The 22,110-nt window shown below is 35.3% G+C and overlaps 1 protein-coding gene across 2 annotated transcripts in view; it reads right to left on the reverse strand.

The window, feature by feature from the left end:
* The window catches only part of LOC142343168 (uncharacterized), a 46,152-nt gene that overhangs the window by 20,003 nt on the left and 4,039 nt on the right, over window positions 1-22,110 (reverse strand). The window contains exons 2-6 of one of the 2 annotated variants that reach the window (XM_075394869.1): window positions 17,501-17,594; window positions 14,742-14,917; window positions 10,598-10,733; window positions 8,307-10,048; window positions 7,022-8,009 (exon numbers count right to left, since the gene is read on the reverse strand). In XM_075394869.1, coding sequence (XP_075250984.1) covers window positions 7,022-8,009; window positions 8,307-10,048; window positions 10,598-10,733; window positions 14,742-14,917; window positions 17,501-17,594 — 3,136 coding nt within the window. Of the gene's footprint in view, window positions 1-7,021; window positions 10,049-10,597; window positions 10,734-14,741; window positions 14,918-17,500; window positions 17,595-22,110 lie in introns of both variants that reach the window. The other variant, XM_075394868.1, reaches the window with a different exon arrangement.

Here is a 22,110-nt window from a genome sequence, read left to right on the forward strand (position 1 = left end):
TCCTACATAACAGAAGAGAAGGTAAACTCCATCTCACAAACTTGACTGGAAGCTCTACGCCGCGAACATTTGGCAAAAAAGACCTCTATGCTAAACGTTGTTGTTGGACAGTTAAAAAGAACAGCAGTACAGGCTGAATAACGCCTTTCGACAGACTAAAACGTTGCCAAAAAAGGGGGTCAGCAGACACGGCGTGCTACGCTATAAACCTAATCGGAAGACATAAAAATAAAAATCAGCCTTCGGAATGACCATTGGCAGAAAACTGAGAGCCCGTTATCGAGAAGTGGTTGGTTGTGTAGCGAATTAAAAAAACGTAATGCTATTCAAAACAAAATTTGATTCAGAACCATCAGTGCTCATTTATTTGTTATATAAGAACACAACAGCCTAGTTGATTCAAAGCATAGAGACAAACAAACTTGCTTCTTAGCGAAACACAAGTTATTATGAGCACAGCCCACCAGCCTATCAGGCTACCAGTGACCTTAGTGTGTTATCTGCAGAAGTAGGTTTAACTGAAATGGAAAAGGCCGAGGGATGCCCATGAATATCAGAAACTGTAGTTGAAAAAGAATTAGAACAAAAACAAAATTAACGAATAGTATAAAATTCAATTCCAAAGTTTCAGTAAAACAGATAGAACTAAAACTCTCAAAAATACGAGTACCTATCAAAAAGTATAAAGCTATCAAGTTTTTAATTGTTAGGAAAGGTATGTCAAATTCTAACTACCGCAGTAGGCGAATAGACAACGCAGATTTGATCAGATTACGAGATGAAAAATTTACGAAGAGAATCCTCTGCAAAAAAAGAACCTAAAACTGAAGACAGGTCTCCAGACCTCAGGAGAGGTATAACAAAAGCTACTCTAACATTGTAAAAAACTCAAAAACGGTTAAATGTTTTGAATCTAAAATTTTCGAGGATGCAATTGCTTCGAAGCAAAAAAGAAAAATGGTGTGAAGCAACAAAAACAGAAATGAATAGATTGGAGGAAACCCAATCTGGAACTTATTTAGAGGTTAAGTGCAAAACGTCATTCCAGGACGTTGAGTAGACAAAATCCAACAAAATTTTTAAGGAAAGGATGATCAATTTAAAGCTCGATAGGTCGCAAAACAGGTTAAAAGGAACCGAATATTCAGAACCTTTCGCTCCAAATAGCAGAGTAGTAACTTTTAAATATTTTGAGCTTTAGTAGCAAGGAACAAATTCTTGTTAAATAAAATGGATGTAAACCAATTTACATCCGACAGCAGAGGAATTAATTTTCTTAGTGTAACCAAAAGGCATCCAGCAAAAAAAATCGATAAAAAAATAGTGTGTAAACTTAAAAATCAATTTATAGACTAAAGCAAGCAGCCGAAAATTGCAACCAATAAATAAACCTTAAATTTACTACGAGAGGGAAGGTTTGACAGAAACAAGCATGATAGCAGTTTTTTCCCGAAAGCAGAAGAAAAATGAGTCATTTCAAATTAAGTTGACGGTTTAGTTACAGACGGAACTTTGAAATACAAATTAAGGAACTGAGAAAAAACTCGAAGTTCAAAATGGACGAAAGTGGAAATCTTGAAAGGTTTCTAGGTATGGGAAAATTACCAGCAAAAGAAGAATTATAAAATGTACACAAGAAATATTTTCAAAAAGTTTAGAATGCAATAATGTACCCCGGTAGGACACCGGCCGAAAAATAACTTGAACTTTAGGGGACACATGGAGACTCAGTAAACGTACATGCACATCAATTTAAATAATTGGTAGGATCTCTGATTTCTGTTGTGAAGCAAACCAGACCAGACGGAATGTGGATCAAAGTTTATCTCACGTCTTGAAAAATCCAACTTTTAAGCACTGCAGGGCTGGCAAAACCATGCTGAGATATCTTCAGCGTGCTAACTTTCTACCCATCAACCAGCAACGTTGCTATAGTAGAAGAAACAGATGCAGAGTGTAGTGACGATGGCAATGTTAGACGTTCGACGGCAGGCTGCATTTTCATGATGCGAAACAGAGGAGGATCGGTCAGTTGGTATGTAAGAAACAACAGACCTTGTCACTCTCATGCAATTCCGAGTACCAAAAGATAGAAGCCTAAGCTCCAGAAGCATTTTTCATGCGAGGCCTTCTCAAGTTTGGGGCATGAATATCGTGAGCTTACAACTATCGGATAGGACAATTAAAGTTGAAAACCGGCAGATTTTTCAGTCCTTCACAACAGACCGAAGCATAAAGATGCAAAGTACCCCTTCATCATAGAAAACGCAGACTACAACACAATTTCGGTGATCTACACAACAGCAGATGTGATGGCGGGTGACCATTAGACGAAGGCGCTATCACAAGTGAAAGTGTAGCGCCTTACGAAGGCGGCTGACCTTAAGACGAAGGCGCTTTCACAAGTGAAAGTGCAACAATATCAAGCAAAATTGTTGAGCGAAGCCATATTCAGACCTAGCAGCAACCACTTGAGTGGGGTATTGAAGCAAAGAGGAGAACTAAGAAAATAACTCAGAGCTAAAAAACTTGCAAGTATTTTTATGTAATCACAAAGAAAACAAGCTTACCAGTTCATAACCATAATTGTAGCTGACAGTTTAGGAAAGGAATATAAATCAGGCTGACGCTTTATATCTGTCAATTCCTGATATTTATCTTCTAATATTGAATGATCAATAGAACTTTGTGGACTTTTTTCAAGTGACGTAAATTTTTGCATGGAAATGTCCAAAAGCAATACCTGATACGCCCCTAATTCGCCTCACTTTTCTATGTGAGTTTTTTCTCAAATGTAAACTGTATATTTTAAATTTTATACTTCAAATTATATATACGACTATTTTTGTCAAATTTTCTCTCTTTTTGAACCTCAAATTAATAAATCTTTCTGAATACATTATTTTTTCTGATTCCATTAAGCTTAAACAGCGTCAATCTTTAAGGCGCCATATTTCGTACCGTCTCATTGGTGTTGCTGCGCTACCGTGTTCTGAATATCCTGCTGACAAATTGGTTCCACTGAAGCATATGTTCCACATGACTGCTCCAATGGTCCCCATCGTTCAATTTTCTTCAAGTATGAAAGCTGAAGCTTGAACAAACGAAAAACATGAACAAACATTCAACAATAAATGTGACAGCATGTAGACCTTGGAATAATTGCCTAGTTACTGATCAACCCGCTCTTGTAGTTCAAGGTACAGTACAGATTAGGTATAAATATTTAGATGTGCATCTTATTCAGACAGATTTTTGTTTTTGAAGTTCTGAAAAACAGCGGGGACTCGAAGGGCTTGAAATAATATGTTAAAGCGCATATTACCAATTCTCCTTGCGCAATCACTTTAGAGACAAACATTCTCAATTCTCAACTGCGGCCGATCTATAATAAAAAATGCAATAAAACATGATTGATCCACAAAAACTGAAAAGATGATTGGAACAGTGTATTCGTTGGCTTCAGAGGGGTTGAAGAATTTATCAGCGACACTTTGTCAGCTCTCAAACAACAATCGTCCCCTTAGTCTCTTGTAAGTCCTCTTATGATCCTCTAAACTTCTTTATCTTTTTTTCAACAACAAAACATTTGACTCAATAAATCATTGAGGTTTTTCTGTTCTGCATTGCGATTCCGCGGTAGCAGGAAACTGAATAGAGAAAAGGCAGCAAAAACAGAAAAAAATGGGTTTATGGCTGCAATTTTGTCAGAATACTTCGTTAACATATATGACTTTTAGGATCTTACTTCATATTTTAAGATCAATTCATATAAACTTTAATGAGCTAGACCAATTTATAAATCAAGAGAAGTCAAAACCTGATGTGATTGCATTAACAGAAACCTGGAGCAATCAGTATACTCTCCAAAATGCTTACCAGGTGAATGGATATGGCCAGTTGTTGAGGAGTGACAGAGAAAGAAGAGGTGGAGGTGTAGGATTTTTTATTAGGAAAGGCATCAAAGTTCAAATTAAACAAAAACAAACAATGAACACCTACAACTTTTGAGAGTGGCGTTCTTAGGATATCAAAAGGAAATAGTGATAACTGTTGGTTATAAAACTTTGAAATATCGTATAGATGAGTACATAAACGTTTGTCAAGAAGACATTAATAAGTTCACTATCAAACCGGAGATTTTGCAAATTTATTGTTGAGATTTCAATTTAAATGTGATTGAACAAACGAACAAAATTGACAGGGTTTTGGATTTTTTTCTCATGGATCAGAACCGATAAAAGTCACTTCTTGAACGGCAACCTGCATTGACGTTTTTTTTGCGAATTTTGAAGCCTCCGTAAATGTGAAAGATACAATGATCTCTGACCAAAAAGGAGTAGAATTGAGCAGCAAGGAAACAAGACTTGATCTTGAACACCCAGACAAAAAATTTCATTTTAGGCCCCTAAAAACTTCAAAATAAGGAACTTAGGTTCGATTAAATTTACAGTATTGTAACAAAACTGGGAACGAGAAATAAGCTTTATTTATCTTCCGATTGAGATTTCTGTTTTACAGATTTAACGAGAGTGATAAAATAGGAATTGCATCGTCATGTACCCTTGCAACAGTTCAAAAAGCACACTAACAACAATCTAAACAGGTTCAAAAACCATGGTTGGATAACCAGATCAAAAATCTGTCTTAAAAAACTAAAAGCCTATCAAAGATTGAGGAACGAACAGTCTGCCGAAAATAGAGAATATAATAAGCTGCGTTACCGTTAAAAAAACCTAAAAACCTAACAAAAAAGGAAATAGAATTTAATGAACAAAAAATTGAAAATGCAAACAAAAATAAGAACTTATTTTTAATAATAGACGATATTAAGGGAACAAAAATGAAAAAGAAAAATGACAACCTGAAAGCTGATGAAATCAATAAGTATTTTGTTGAAAGAGGAAAGAAACTATCTCAAAGTTGTTATCAGTCGTCACACCTCAGGCGGGTCTGAAGGTTAGAGAAATCCATGTTCTTATTTAACGTCACAACAAAAGTTTTCGAAATTATTCAGCAAATGCTAAAAAAATGCTTCGGATCTGATTAACATTTCAAATAAACTGATTAAGTTCATCAATCCAAGCTTGTGTGAAGCATTGGCAAAATAATTAATCTTTAATTTGATGAGGGGCCTTTCCCTGGAACTCTGAAAATTGCCAATGTTATACCTCTGTACAGAAATGGTAACGAAAATGCATTTAGTAATTATAGACCAATATCACTGCTCACAGTTATTTCAAAAATTGTTATAAACAAAGCACAGTTTGGAAAGCACATTGTGATAAGAAAAGCACAATTGATGCTGTGTCGGAGGTTGTTGAAACAAAAATTATTTGGGCTCGACAGAAAGTTACTATGGGGTTTTCATTGATTCATCGAAAGCTTTTGGTACTGTGAGTCATGATATTTTGCTCCAAAAATGTTTTGCGTATGGTTTGAGGGGGAAATTTTATGACATTCTTAATTCACATATTTGACCAACAGACAACAATGTTTTTGTTTCAGTTAGCAAGCAGCAATCATCCTTTGAAAGCAATTTTGCAGTGTACCGTAGGGTTCTGTTTTAGGGCCACTTCTGTTTTTGATTTATGTAAACCATTTGCCTGATTTCGGTACAAACTGTAATGTAAATATGTTTACTGATGATACAAATATTTACGGAAAGGTGGATGACGGAATTAATTATACAATAGAAAAATGTCAGTTCGGATGGAATCAAATAAGTTCGCAAAAAATAGAAATAAAAGCAAGGCTATAAGTTTTGGTGGTACTAATGAGACACCTGAAACTCATGATTACAACATCGAATTTGTCTACCACAATAAATATTTGGGTGTACACATAGATAGTCAACTGAGCTTCAAATAACATCGAGAAAATAGTTAGTCGGATGAATTCGTTAACAGCGGTCATCTATCAATATAAAAACTTTCTCAATAGACACAAACTAGTCCGATTATACAAAGATTACGTTTAACCAAAATCACAGTACAGGGTTTTGTTGTATGGAGTGGCCAATAAAAGGAATCTAAAAAATAAGAGTGGTGGCAAAACAGAATTTTTCGTTTGTTTTTTTTTCAACTAAGAGATTGCAAAGCACTGACGAACTGCGATGAAAATAGTCGGATGAATTCGTTAACAGCGGTCATCCATCAATATAAAAACTTTCTCAATAGACACAAACTAGTCCGATTATACAAAGATTACGTTTAATCAAAATCACAGTACAGGGTTTTGTTGTATGGAGTGGCCAATAAAAGCAATCTCAAAAATAAGAGTGGTGGCAAAACAGAATTTTTCGTTTGATTTTTTTTCAACTAAGATTGCAAAGCATTGACGAACTGCGATGTAAACACAAAAAACCAAGAGAAGGCCAATAATAGCCCCAGCTATCGCTGTACGGCTATTAATAAAAGGACTAATCTGGTCAAAACAAAAATTTTGCAAACGAAGCAAAGAAACCAGTCGCTCATAAATAGATTAAGAAGAATATATAATGTTTAAACTAAACTGGATGAAAGTATTGTTCAAAAAATTGGCTCATTTAATGCACAGGATTTAACAAACTTTTTACATTGTTTTAGGGAGTCATTTATTATGGATAACAGATTTTTGTTAACCTTTTTGTGGTAAGGAACAAGGTTCTAGGGCTAGTGCTTTTACTTGAATGTTTATCGAGCTGCATTTTTTTTGTAAAATTGGTCTTCTTATTAGACATTTTCTAAAGGTTAATTAGAAAAGGGTTTTACCAGGGTAAAATATGATTTGAGCGGGTTTGAATTACCAAAATAAGTAGACTTTGAGAAGAAGTAATAGGCATCACTTGACAGGTCTAGTGACCTATTGATGTCCTTTCGAGTTTTGTTTTGTTGTTTGTAAATTTATAAATGCAAGCAATGGAATAAACTCGAGAACTAATTTATTATTATTGCAGTGGTTTGAGCTGAAAGATTAACTTAGAGCTGAAATTTACTTAATTGACACTTTATGATAAATTAGAGCAAAATCTTATTCTAACCGGTTGTTGTTGTCGGAGTGCTAGTAGTGACATCACCAGTTCTACGAACTCTTCTACTGTACATTTTTCTATTTTGCATAACGCGTTCTCGGTCAACCTGCCTTTTCATTTTCCTCCTTTCGGCTCTTCTTTCAGATTCCTTCAAGTAGTTATGATACAAAACTTCTAACTTCTGATCAGCTGTGAGTGTATTTGAATGTCGTTTCAACCTAGGGACCACATCTCCTACCAGAGGCTGGGTTATCCTAGAAGTGGTTGCAGAAGTCTCGGTTTCCTCATCAATTGGTATTGAAATCGGCATCAAAAGTGGCGATTCGGAACTCGTACTCTCAGAAGTTGAGACCCCATTAGAAGTCGTATTCGCCAACAACGTAGAAGTGGTAACCGATGAATTGGTACGTGAGGCAGTATTCCCTGGGACTGTCAAAGTAGCGTTCAATGTAGTAGTAGGTCCTGTTGATGTTGTACTAAATGTATTAGACAGCACTGTCGAAGTTGTGTTAAATGTAGTAGTTGGTAGTGTCGACGTTGTATTAAATGTGGTAGTAGGTACTGTCGAAGTTGTATTAAATAGAGTATTAGGTACTGTCGAAGTTGTATTAAATAGAGTATTAGGTACTGTCGAAGTTGTATTAAATGCAGCAGTCGGCACATTCGATGTCGTACTAAAGGTAGTAAGGACTGTCGAAGTTGTGTTAAATGTTGTAGAAGTAGGCACTGTCGATGTTGTATTAAATGTGGTATTAGGTACAGTCCAAGTTGTATTAAATAAAGTAGAGAGTACTGTCGATGTATTTGATGTAGAGGTGGGCACTGTCGATGTTGTAGTAAATGTAGTAGACACTGTGGAAGTTGTGTTAAATGTAGTAGTAGGAACAGTCGAGGTTGTATTAAATATAGTAGAAAGTACCGTCGACGTTGTATTAAAAGTAGAAAAGGGTACTGTCGATGTTGTATTAGACGAAGTAGTTGGTCCTGTCGAAGAAGTCTGAAATGAAGTAGGTACAGTGGAAGCTGTGCTAAATGTGGTAGTAGGTACTGTCGATGTTGTACTAAATGTAGTAGTTGGTACAATCGATGTTATATTAAATGCAGTAGTGGGTCTTTTCGATGTTGTATTAGTTATAGTAGAGAATGTCGAAGTTGTGTTAAATGTTGTAGTACTAGTAGGTAGTGTCGATGTTGTATTAAAATTGGTAGTAGGTACCGTCGAGGATGTATTAAATTTAGTAGTAGGTACTGTCGAAGTTGTATTAATTGTAGTAGTAGTAGTAGTAGTAGGTACTTTCGATGTTGTATTAAATGCAGTAGCAGGTACTGTCGAAGTTGTATTAAATGTAGTAGTAGGTACTGTCGAAGTTGTATTAAATGTAGTAGTAGGTACTGTCGAAGTTGTATTAAATGTAGTAGAAGGTAAAGTCAAAGTTGTATTAAATGTAGTAGTAGGTACTGTCGAAGTTGTATTAAATGTAGTAGTAGGTACTGTCGAAATTGTACTAAATGTAGTAGTAGGTACTGTCGAAGTTGTATTAAATGTAGTAGTAGGTACTGTCGAAGTTGTATTAAATGTAGTAGTAGGTACTGTCGATGTTGTATTAAATGCAGTAGTAGGTACTGTCGAAGTTGTATTAAATTTAGTAGTAGGTACTGTCGAAGTTGTGTTAATTGTAGTAGTAGTCGCTGTCGAAGTTGTATTAAATGTAGTAGTAGGTACTGTCGAAGTATTAAATAGAAAAGTAGGTTCTGTCGAAATTGTGTTAATTGTAGTAGAAGGTACTGTCGAAGTTGTGTTAACTGTAGTAGTAGGCGCTGTCGAAGTTGTATTAATTGCAGTAGTAGGTACTGTCGAAGTTGTATTAAATTTAGTAGTAGGTACTGTCGATGTTGTATTAAATGCAGTAGTAGGTACTGTCGAAGTTGTATTAAATTTAGTAGTAGGTACTGTCGAAGTTGTGTTAATTGTAGTAGTAGTCGCTGTCGAAGTTGTATTAAATGTAGTAGTAGGTACTGTCGAAGTATTAAATAGAAAAGTAGGTTCTGTCGAAATTGTGTTAATTGTAGTAGAAGGTACTGTCGAACTTGTGTTAATTGTAGTAGTAGGTACTGTCGAAGTTGTGTTAACTGTAGTAGTAGGCGCTGTCGAAGTTGTATTAATTGCAGTAGTAGGTACTGTCGAAGTTGTATTATATGTAGTAGTAGGTACTGTCGAAGTTGTATTAAATGTAATAGTAGGTACTGTCGAAGTTGTATTAATTGTAGTAGTAGGTACTGTCAAAGTTGTGTCAATTGTTGTAGTAGTAGGTGCTGTCGAAGTTGTGTTTATTGTAGTATTAGGCAGTGTCGCAGTTGTGTTTATTGTTGTAGTAGTAGGTGCTGTCGAAGTTGTGTTTTTTGTAGTAGTAGGTACTGTCGAAGTTGTGTTTATTGTAGTGGTAGGAGGTGCTGTCGAAGTTGTGTTAATTGTAGTTGCAGGATCTGTCGAAGTTGTATTAATGGCAGTTGTAAGAACCGTTGTAGTCGCATCCGTTGTTGAGAAAGCGCTAAAATTTGTCGCTGTGCCTGAAATGGATGAGCTTGAGCTCGAGGGCTGTGGATATGATGTTGAAACAGATGTTAGAACAGTGGACGTGGTAGTCGAACTTGATGAGCTCGAGGTTGAGATTGAAGTTGTTCTGGTGGTTGAAGTAGTCGTTGGTTGCGCCTCAGTAGGAACCCAAGTTCCGGAACCCTGTAGAGGGTACTGCAAATACGAAATGTTAAAGCCGAGCTTGCGGACTGAGAAATCAGTTACAAATTGGACTGTCAACATATTGGAAGGTGACCGAACGATCAACGATCGGTCGGATGAACCAACAAGTGATGTTGTTATTATTCCACACACTCGATCTTCGCCCTCGAACTGAAGAACAGAATCGTCCGTTCCGTCAAGAAAAAGCAAATAATCGATGCAATCTTTCCGTTCACCAACTGTATTTGCGAATTGAATATCCAAAAGTGGATTGATAATTATTGCAACGCCTTTGCTGTCTAAAAAAGAAAAAACCAGCCGGAAACTTCAGGAAAAATGAGAGAACAAATGCTGAAAAGGCCCGATATAGTTCCAATAGGGGACAATAGAATAGCAGGATTTAAATAGTTGAAAAAGAATAATTCCAGAAAATTGAACCTTGGGGGGGGGGGGGGTCAAATTTTTTAAATTAATTTTGCGTTTGATTTATAATTTGTCATCATGTAACTTTAACCGCTCGGTCAATTAACATGTTTCAGATTTTTTAAAAAATTGTGACATCAACAAAAGCTGGTGGCAATTCATCAAACGGCTCTACTATCCTTGACACTTCAGATATGTAGAAATTCAACCACTAATATTACCAAGTCTCCGTCCAATAGGTTTCCAGTAAAAAGTACGGCGAATCAACGGTGAACCAAAATTCTGCTGGCAATAGCTGTTTATCATAGCTACAGCAGCAGCAAAATATCGTACCGCATTCCTTTTCCGGTTGGAAAAGTCTTACAACTTAAAAAAAATCCATTTCTGGTATGTTCAAATTCACATTTAAGAAGAAAAAGCCCAACCATTTTGAGACTGAATATTCCATTCGCAATCGAGTCCATTCTCATACAGTGTTCTGTTCTCATATCCAACTGAGGTGAAGAACTGCTCCCCATCTAAGGCTGTCAACGTCCATGAACAATTTTTAACACAGTTGAACTAAAACAGAAATGTTTTACTGCACCAAATGACTTGACTTTTCAGATCTTAACTTCTCTATACGTTAATTAAGTTAAAACTTTTTTGCTTCAAAACATGGGCTGAAAAAGGTTTCACTTTCAGACGAAACTTTTCGTCGCAACGCACACTTAGGCACACACTATTCTTTGCGGCCATGAAAACTAAGCATCCGGTAAACATATCAAACTTTCAAAGATGACATCAAAGCACGAAATGCCTTTCATACAAAACCTCCAGAATACTACTTTTTTAAAACACCACGTCATCATTGAGACCAAGCAAAAACTGACAAAGTGCTCGGGTAAAAAAATGGGGATACCTCTTTCCTAAATTATGTCGTCTATCAATTTTGCTTTTGTTTCACGACAAAAGACGAACAAGGCTGATCGGTAATGTGCGTTCGCATATAATGCTCCGACCCGGCTCACCCACGTCTTCGAATTACTTCTCTACCAAATTAAGAAGAGATCGAAAACTTATAAAAAGATCGAACATAATTGGTGTATCCATGTAAAAAAAACTTTAAGCTCAAACCACAACAAACTGATGGTGCCTCGTTCGCGGGCCATAAAACCAGCCATTAAGCAGACTAAGAGAAAAGACAAAATCAAATAAAACAACAAGCATTAATTACGACCAAAACTCATTATCTATCTATTTGAAAAAGAAATTGATAAACAGTCAAAATAGCCAGATATAATCTAAACGAAGCAAACAAACTTGCATCTCAATAGAAACATTACTGATCCTGTCTATATTGAAAACAACCATGAAAAAGACAAAAAATTATACCTTCTGAAAACATTTAATTTCATAGTAACGAAAACCATTAGCTAAAAGTTGAAATCATTGTAAAGTTTCGTCTAAACTTCCGTATGACGCCATTAAGACTTTTCACTATCCAAAGCGTCATACAACAACAAAATTATCAAATACAGGCAAAAATCAAGAAGTCCATTAAATTTTGCGAGAAAACGGTGTCGATGCCGTTAAAATCATAGTCTATCGAATAAAAATATTAAAAAGAATCAATTGCGCCTTCTTCCAACGTCACTATAATGTGAATTGTGACTTGTCACTAATGTGTCACATATGAGATAATGGGACAAGACAGCAAAGATAAAAAGGGATCTGTTCTGTTTCGGCACCCCCGTGTTTTTTATGACCCTCAGTTACAAATTATAAGTTGTTATACAGCACGTTACTATGTAAGAAAATACGCAGCACGCCTGAGGGCCAAAAAAAGTTTGTGTACACTAAGCTGGGTGGGCTACAACAGAATAGATCTTAAAAAAATTACGGAAACTCGTAGTATCAGAGCCAAAACAAATATTTGAAAGATTTAACAGCAAGGAAGACTATATTATAAGTCAGCCAAAAGACGAAGCGACCTCTTTTTTGCTGAGCCATGCTACAAGTGGCAAAAAATGAAAAGTTACAAATCTAAGAAAAACATAGCTGGCAGATTGCCAGAAAATAGCCGCAATAGATTCGTAGATCGGCAGTCTAAAAACAACATTAAAAAAGACAGACCAAAAAAATTCGTCTTTTCATTGAAGGCTGATCTGTTATATTTTGATTAAAAATCTGTATAAGTTATTGCTGCCTCTATTAGCTGATCTCAAATAACCTTCATTTAGAGTGACACACACCCATTTGACCTTATCTCTTTGAATTAAAGTAAATAAAAGTCAATTTTAAAGTGAGGAAGTCATTTTTGAGAGTGAGGTAAGTCAAGTGTGACCAAAAATTTAATCACGCGCATGAACAAAAAAACTCGCTCCACTAAGAGCGAAAAATGACGTCACACATGCAATTCAGTTGAAATTGCATGAACGAATGAAAAAAAAGTGGCTGTGACGTCATATGGTCGTAACAAAAATCATGACGACGAAATAAAAAAACCAAGAGAAGGCCAATAATAGCCCCAGCTATCGCTGTGCGGCTATTAATAACAAAAATTTCAAACAATTTTTTAAAACCTTCAGTCACATCAACAATAAGCTTTCCACAAACAAATAGTGAAGAGATTAATTTTATGATTACGACGCCAATGAGAGATGTCATTAGTGAGACAAGGCTTTAAAAAAATTAACGAAAACAGGCACAGCTGAACTTTTGATCTTTTAAGAATTAGGTTTTGATTAGAAGTCAATCTGGTCCGTAATTAACACGCAAAAAAGGCAAATTATATTTTTAAAAAAGACGACACCTCCCATTAAAATCTGTCTTATTTTTTAAAACAAATTTAAAATCCACAGGTAGAACAAAGTTGTTTGTCCATTGAAATAAATTGTCCATTTATTGCCGAAATAGATAACTTAAGGAAATATCAAAATTAAAAGATAGATTAGCAAAAAACAAGTAAGTTTTCTCTGCAAATAATAGATAGTTTAACTAACAACTCCTTAAAGCGAAATCATCCTGTCATCAACTAAACGCGGTCATAAAACTACAAAAAAGAACAACGAATACTGGAAAAACTCAAGAGTTCGTTAAAAAATTTAAGAAAACACTTTCTCGAAGCCATAAAAACCATGCACATTACTCAAAAGGCAAAACATCTATTCGATGGTTCTCAATCGAACAAAAACGTGACCTCCCATTAATTGAACTCCTAAACGAAAACAGACTCGTCTGTTAATGCGGTGGTAAAAATGCAGAAAAAAAATTTAATAAAGACATACCCAAAGCACAATCCGGAAGGCCGCAAGAATTTGAGTTTCAGAACACTTTCTTAGGAGCCGGAGGTAAAAATAGCCCTCATATAAGTAATCACAGATTGTTTCAGCAGTTTTCAGGTCTGCACTACCGGACCACTTTGACAAAGTGGGCTAAATAAGCGTATTTGGTGCCACTTTTCATGGAAAAAAGAGGAAAAATTTTTGAACTTTAACAAAAAAAAGACGGTTCAAACAATTTAAAAACTTACTTTGGATCAGTACAAAGAAAAATAAAGAGACTATCAATAACAATTTTAGCATTTTTTGTGCAAAATTGGTCAGAATCTCGGCAAAAATCACGAATAAAACAACAAAAGTGAGGCTAACAATCACAAATCTTCAATCCTTCGTAGCTCCTCGGAAAAGCAAAAATCAGTACCAATCTTTTGGATTTCATATTCTACGCTTGACGAGCTTTCTAATGATGCCACTCACAACTCTGTACGATGAATATATCGATCGGTTAGCATGTAGTTCCCCCACTAAAGTGAATCGGAACACAAACAGCATTCATAGCTTTGATGAAAACCACAAACTACAAATTCAAGGGCATCGAATAAGCTGGAATGCTTGAAAATGCAACGCAACTAATTGTTCAAATAACATCTAGAAGGCCAGCAGTGTATGTCGATTTCGCGACCCCGTGCAAATGTCACCCCCCCCCCCCCCACCCTCCAATCGTTTTCTTGATCACTCATTCTTTATTTTCTGCACCCTGGCACAATAAGTTCAGTCAGAATCCAGCCAGCTCCAAGTCATAAATCCGAAAGGATTGAGAACTCTTAACCGCCACGTATAGTCTCTTAACCGCCACTGTTCTAACAGCTAGACATGTATGGCGCATGCTAGATGTATCCTGGACGACCTAACATCGTGCGTTGAACGTAAAAACGCCCTGCTGCATAATCATATTTCCGGTTTCCGCCCTCGCACGCTTTTTGTTAGACTAGTCCCATTTTTGCTTTTTGGAACTGTTTTCAGAGTAACATGCGTTACCACCAACATAAATGACCTCATACTGGAGCCACTAGTTTTGCACATCATTCTCCCCTGCAGTTGTTATGGATACAGCTTGCAACTGTGAAGTGAAAGTAGGGAATTCTTCCTTTACTCTGTCCAAAATAGAACTACAAACGACCGACGTAATCAAATAATGAGAATTTAAATTGCGACAGCTTTGTCTAGGAGACTTGCATTACAAGTTCAATGGGTGAAGACAAAATGCAAGAATGCCTTTTATTAAATTGTCTAACTAGTCACTCACTGGAGGACCCTTTGACTCGTCAATCCCGTCTAGACACTCTACAACCCCATCACAAGGCAGAGCACAAATGGGGTCAGCGTCCCCACACTCTATATACCCATCCAGACAGTCCCCTGCAAACTCGACCCACTCATCCGGCTCCTGATCAGTCCAGTATGTGGAACAGTTGATTGCAGCTGCCGAAACGCATCACCACGTATATTCAAAATGAACCTTAAGCGTGAATGAAACATGAAACAGCTTTAATGATGAAATAAATATTGGACAAAATTTTATTAGTATATTTGACCACTGAGAAAATTATTAGTCAAATTATTATATCAGTCAAAAGGATGAGAAAAATTTGTATCAATTCGATATTCGCATCACGCTCACTCCAAACCCATGATAAAAACTAAATAGTTAATTGTAGTACAAAAATCTGGGGTGGACAAAACCATTCTAGAAAAATAAACCCTCATCATTGCTTCTGGCTTCATTGTGCACTGTGGTTGGATTCCGACATTCGGAAACAGTTAAAAAGTACTCCATGACATTTTACGTTATGAATCAGATCTATTACATTAAATGTAAGTCGCACTTGAGCGTAATGAGTAGCATTGCTCCTATCTTCACATGTTTTAACAATCCTTAAACGTCAGCCTACACCAACATGGTTAAGCTCCTGATCTGCACATGTTCTTGTGCTCATTAAGCATGCAGCAAAAACCAGCGAGACAAAAAAAGCCATTGATCAAAAATTTGCGTATGTAGTCAGTTCAAAACAGTCAGAAGCAACAGGCGTCGGTAGCGTACGGCATTAGACATATACAACTATTTTGAATCCTTTCAACTTTTTTCAGACCATATATAACACTAACTAAACCTGCATTATGCTATTCGGTTTTTAACGTCACTTCCGTCTCGTACGTCGTCACTTGAAATCTGATTTTTTGTTCGTTTATTCATGCAATTTAGACTCAACTGCATGTCTGACGTTATTTTTCACTCCTCCCGTCGAAGAGGGGTTTTGTTCTCTTGTATTTATTTCTGCTTAATTTAATAGAAGCAGATAAGTTCAACAACGCATTCCACCCTCTTTAAAGATTATTCAATTAAAATGTTAATTTCTGTCAATCTGCCAACTATTTCATGTTTTTGTTTCCCTAATTTTGCTGTCGATTCCCTTTATCTCTAAACTACTCGCTTGGAAACAAAACGAGCAAATAGCTCTTAAAAATTGTTAAATGATTAATCCATCAATATGTCAACAGCATTTTTTACTGTCCTTTCTCTTTAAAAATTGGTTCTTTGTAATGTGTCAAATTTAAATCTACCTATAAAAGACAGATCAGGCCAACTTCTCTGCCCCTGTCCTGCGAGTCTGACTACCCATAGTACAAATTAGTTAAACCAAAAGCAGTCTTGAATTATGAAAAATGAAATGGACATTATATGCTCAAAATGATCAATGTTAATAATAAAGCATTGCGACCACATTAAAATAACGAAATTGTTCTTTTTAGAAACAACTGTTTAACTTGAAAACGTTTTAGTCATTAAAAATGTTGGCAACTGCATCATTTTGATTTTGTATCTGTTGCTATCTATAGTATGAATCACGTAAGTCTGTTTCGCAAGCAGCTATTTAGGTAAAATTCGTGCGTATGTGGTCAGTTCAATAGGCACAGGGAACAGGCGTCGGTAGCGTAAGGGATTAGACCTATACAATTTCAACCTTTTCAACTATTTTCAGACCATGTATAATACTGACTAAATCTGCATTATGCTATTTGGTTTTTAACGTCACTTCCGTCTCGTACGTCGTCACTTCAAATCTGACTTTTTGTTCTTCTATTCAAGCAATTTAGACTGAACTGCATGTCTGACGTTATTTTTCACTCTCATTAGAGCGAGTTTATTATGGTTGAATTGTATGGCTCATTTAATGGTCACTATGACTCATCTCACGCTCAACAGGGCTTTTGATCTCTCGTATCGATTCTTGCTCAATTTAATTGACAGAGAGATGTTCAACTACGCATTCCACCCTTTTTGAAGATTATTCACCTACAATGTTAATTTGTGGCGATCTGCCAGCTGTTTCATATTTTTGCTTCCCTATTTTTGTTGTCGATTCCCTTCATCTCCAAACTACTCGTTTGGAAACAATACGAGCAACCAGGTCTGCAAAACTGTTATAATCCATTATGTTTACTGTCTTTTGATCGAAAAAACGGTGTATGGGCAAAAAATTGCTTTCTCGCTAGTGTTTTTTATATTCAGATGCGATGTTTTCGTTTTGATTTGTATTGTTTTTCCGAATTCTTTTTTGCTGGAATTTTTTCTAAACGGTTTTGCCCAATCAAGAAATAGTATATTCTATGTCTCGTCAATGTTAAATATACAATTGGTTAAAGATCAGTTTGATGTTAACAGCTTAAGTTAACACACATTAACGTAATCACTGTCTAGCATATTTTCCGAAATAAAATTAAAACCCAGTGATTAGAGGATTCGAATATTTGCACGAATCCTTCATTGTGTTTAAAAATTCAAAAATCATGCAAAATCTTTCCAGTTGATTCAAAATTTAGCAAAAAGCAGGCATTCTATTAAAAGTTTGTTTGCAAGCTTCTCGTAAGATTTCCATTATTCTATTGGATTACTGATGGTTCCTACAACATTCCGTCGAGAGTTCGATCTTATGCTAAGCGAAAAAACCATCAATAATATGCGAGCATTTATAATTAACAAGATCAAGTTGACTATATTCTTACTGAAGTTATCATACTCCGATGGTAGTCCTCCCTCATCCCAACAGTCTTCACACTCGCATGTCCCATCACACAACCACAACTCCGAAACACACTCCTAGACATTTACAGCAGAAAACTCACAAAACTGCAGAATACAAAATACGCAACACTACATCATTAATCGTTCCATAAATATTATATGAAACGAAACAAGTTCAGCTGGCAATTGTTGAGTTTAATTTTTGTTTTTCAGTCGTGAAAAAACTCGAATTTTTTGATCTGCACCGATTTCACACAAATTTGTGTTCACTAATATAAAACTGAAAAACAAATCTCAGCGTATAGAAGCAATTGATTATTGGAGAAAAGGCTGAGGAGTTATCAAAATATCGTTAACAGTGTCGCCAATAATAACACTATCAGGGAGAGATTTGCACAGCTAAAATTCTGTTGGTGAATTCCAATAAAATTTTGGGAGGCGCTGCAGAGTTTTCTTTTGTAGGAATTGACTCTCAAGTACATTACCTGAAAAACAACTGTTTATACCGAGTATAAAAATTCGAAGATGTAATTTTCTCGTTAACATGTTTAAAGATTAGAGTTGTAAGCATTGAAGTAAAGTAGCTAAAGTTTGCTTAGTTACCTCAAAATTGAACTAATCCCTAAATGTTCCAAAATTTTTTCAGAAATCGGGGAATAAATATGCGAGTCCGGCTTCTCTCTTGTCAATTTCACTTTTTGTTTATGCATCGTAGAGAAAAAAAAACCATTTTAGCCCTCGCGATCTAGGTTTCTTTTTCAAAAAAAATTATTAGAAATTCGAAAAAAAAAATGAAATTTTCGAAAAAAATGAGAAGGAAAAAGAACGATTGCTTGGAGGCGAGGCAAGTGGGGGAGGGGCAGATCGCACTGAAGAGAGAAAGAGATCGCAATTTAAGGAAGAAACGAAAAAAACATTGCAGTAAATTTAGTTAGCTTAAATTGAGATTTTTAAATAATGCTCAGGCCTAAAAATAAAAAAAATGAACTATATAACTGAAAATTTCCAGAAAAAATAATTGTATTTTTCTCTCAAAACTCTGTCTAAAAGACATTTTTATCCGTCTCTCTGTTTTTCGCTTGTTAAAAACTAATGTACGAACATTTTTATTCTCTGTATCAAAAAATGTGAAATTGAAGACTTCAGGCAGAGTAGAGCTCTCAAAATCGCATAAATCAACATTGAAAAGGTAAAACAAAAAGAAAGATGTATTCTTTTCTCAATTCTAGAGTTGTTTTTGCGAAAAAAAAATCTCATTTAGTCAGAACAAACCATTTGTGTTTTTTGAACCTTGAAACGTTGCCAAACACATATCATGAAATCAGCATCAAATAAACCAAATTAATAATCAAAAATAGAAAACTTTTACATCTTACTTTTATGTTTTCTTCATAATGTCAGAGCAGATGTTTCGAAAGAATCTTCTCTAGCAAAATGAAAGACAGATCAAGTTGAAAATTAGCGAGTTTATGGATTGTCAGGTTAAGAAATGTAAAAGTTATTTACATTTTTTGAAAATGAGAAAATTATTCTTCTTATATCTGTATTGTGAAATTGCTCTTCGAACTGATTCTTTCGAGTCTTTGGGCGTTTAGGCAAAAAATAGATTCTTCAAAGATTGCGAAACTCTTCATATGACCTTCTTTTGAAAGAAAAAAGAAATTTCTTATTTCAGTTATCAAAGAATTAGTTAAATTTACCTATTTCTTTAAAAATACTCTTACTTAAAAAAGGGAAAACCCACAACATCAAATTTATAACCAATGTTCCCAAAAGCTGCAAAATAATTTAAAAATTACATGTTAGAAACAACTAAGAGGCAGAGTGCAAAAACTGCCAGAAGTATTAAAAGTTAGGAAATTACTGGACTTAGAAAAGTTTGCTAATAACTGCGGTTTTAAAAATGCTCAGAAACATAACTGTAAAAAATAATTCTATCTAAATGTCTCGCTATCCAATCTAAACGAATGTTCAGGAAACACCAAAAATGGCAAAACAATTCGAATAAAGTTAAAAAGCTCATTTTGAATTTTATTGTCAGTTTTCGGATTACCGATACAAATGCCTCAAGAAGTTCACTTCTAGTTTTCCACAACAAAACAACCAAGACGCAAATGAGAGGTGACAAACATTGAGTTAAGATCAGATGGCAAGAAGAAAAATTTAATAGTAATTTTTAAGGTGAGATTTGTATTTGTTTTCGTGTGTGTGCGCGCCTGTGTGGGCGGATGTGTGCTCTTTCATATTTTCAATATGCGTGGATTTTGTTAAGAGAGAGCGAGAGAGATAGAGAGAGAGAGATTAAGTGTGAGATAAATATTTAAAATATTAGACACAAATAGAGGGAGAGAGCAGAAACTGGCAGAAGTCGTGAAATGAGAAAAATTTATATAAATTTTGCTGAAAGATGCGGATTTTAATAAGTACAATGCCAAATCTGTGTTTTTAAGCGTGCTGATAACATGTTTTTGAGATTTCAAAGCATAATTGTCCCGTTATACTCATGAAACATCAAATATGACAAACGAATTCGAAAACCTTCAAAAAGTTCATTTCAGATTTTACTGCCCATTTTGCAGTTACCGATACAATTGCCTCAAGCAGTCCACGCCTAATTTTTCGAAAAAAAATAAGACAAGCTACATATAAAGGGTGATGTGGTTTGAGTAATGATCAGCAAATTTTTTTGGTGGTGAGATTTGTTTATTTTTGTGTGCACGCACCCTGCTGTTGGTGCATATAAGTGCGTGCGATTGTTTATATGTGTGGTATACGTGGATGAGAGAGGGAGAAAAAAAATTTAGTGTGAGACAGATAGATCATTCAAATGTTAGACACAAATAGAGGCGGAGTGCAAAAACTGCCAGAAAAAAAAGAAAATTAGAAAAACTAAATAATATTTGCTAGAAACTGGGGCCCTATATGTGTCCAATACTGAAATCCTAAAATCTGCATTTAAATTTTGCTGGTGGCAGCTCTGCCAGAGATTAAAATTTCATTTACCCCTTGTGGTCATGAAACATCAAAATTGAAAATTTTTTCGAAAAATTTGAAAAAGTTACGTTTCATAGTTTAGTTTCAAAACTTCAGTTACCAAAACAATTTCCTCAAAAAGACACACATATTTTTTATAAAAAACAACTAAAAAGTTCCAAAAGAACAGTGACGAACCTTGAGAGGTTATAAATTGACAAAAACAAAAACCAAAAAACGGTTTTTTGTTGGGCTTGAAATTTGTGTATTGGTTGTATTGGTGTTTGTTTGTTTAATGTGTGCTCTGTGTGTTCCTAGGGTTTTTATGTCCTTCGGATTATACTACACTTATCTTTCTATTATTTGTTCTTATGAAAAAAGACGTCATATTATTTGGTTGAAAGATTACAAGATAATTTCTCCAATGAATACAATTCACTTTCGGATACTCCCAACGATTTCTGACAGAATTTGAAAGTTGATTTTGAGATGCATGTTAGAATATTCTGTGCTACGCACAGACTCACGCGTCCGTCATGTTACTATCATTGCAGAGATATTTTGCAACGGCGCACAAACTAGTGACAAGATTTTGTCATTATAATCCAAAATTTGTCCAAAAGCTTTTATTTAAGCTTATGACCACTAAATTCCTCCAGCATCAAAAAAAATAATTTTTGAGGATTGTTTTTCCTAAAAAAACTCAATTGTCCTATGTGATTTAACAAGTATTGCTACAAGTTACATCAGACATACTTTAGATACCTAAGAGCTTTTGGGATATAAGTTTGTACTAATCTTCAATTTGCCTTTTTAACCGCGACTATTAAGAATTTAGAAACCGCTCAATCTTGTCCCGTTTTGCACTGTTTGTAGTGCACAGTCCGCAAAATTTTTTTTTATTTATTTCACATGAAGCTTAAGTGCTAAGATAGGTACTAACAAACAACATAAGAGCGCTTCTTTTTAACCAGTCTATAAAAATTCCGTAGTCGCTCTTCACTTTCTCCAAATCGCATGCTTTCACAACCCTTAAATTAGTGAACTTATTTGGGAGAAAATGTTAACAAACATTCCGTAAACATTATCCGTTCTGAACGTGACTAGTTTTCGAATTAAAAAATTAAGACAACAAAGGAAACGTAGGGATGAAAAAATGGCAAAATGGGCTTAAAATCTCAAAAACGGCTATTTCAAAACTAATCTTCCGATGAAAATGATACCATCTGGGTGTTCTATTTAAATACACAGACTCTAATATTATCGAGATGAGGAGCTTACCAGTTACGTTAAATGTACAATAATTAATCTTCTGACCACACTTTGCGGGAGGGGAGGACTGCACAATAAGGTACTTTACCTCAGTGAACTTTGGTTCACTGGTATATTCAGGAAAAAAAGATACGAGTGGTATTATTATAATAGCTTTTATCGTTTTTCGAAAGTCGTCATGTTTGAGTTTCGAAAATCGTCAAGAATTATCTATCTTAAATTTCACTTACTTTTCCTTCAAATTATACCCAAAAAAGTTCAATTAAGTAAAGTTGTAGTTACGCGAGTAACCTGATATTCAAGACTCCATCGATATCAATTAACTGTGTGAAACTGTCATATTTTT

The sequence above is a fragment of the Convolutriloba macropyga genome, chromosome 7, assembly GCF_964194025.1.
Source record: "Convolutriloba macropyga chromosome 7, txConMacr16.3, whole genome shotgun sequence".
Classification (NCBI taxonomy): domain Eukaryota; kingdom Metazoa; phylum Xenacoelomorpha; order Acoela; family Convolutidae; genus Convolutriloba; species Convolutriloba macropyga.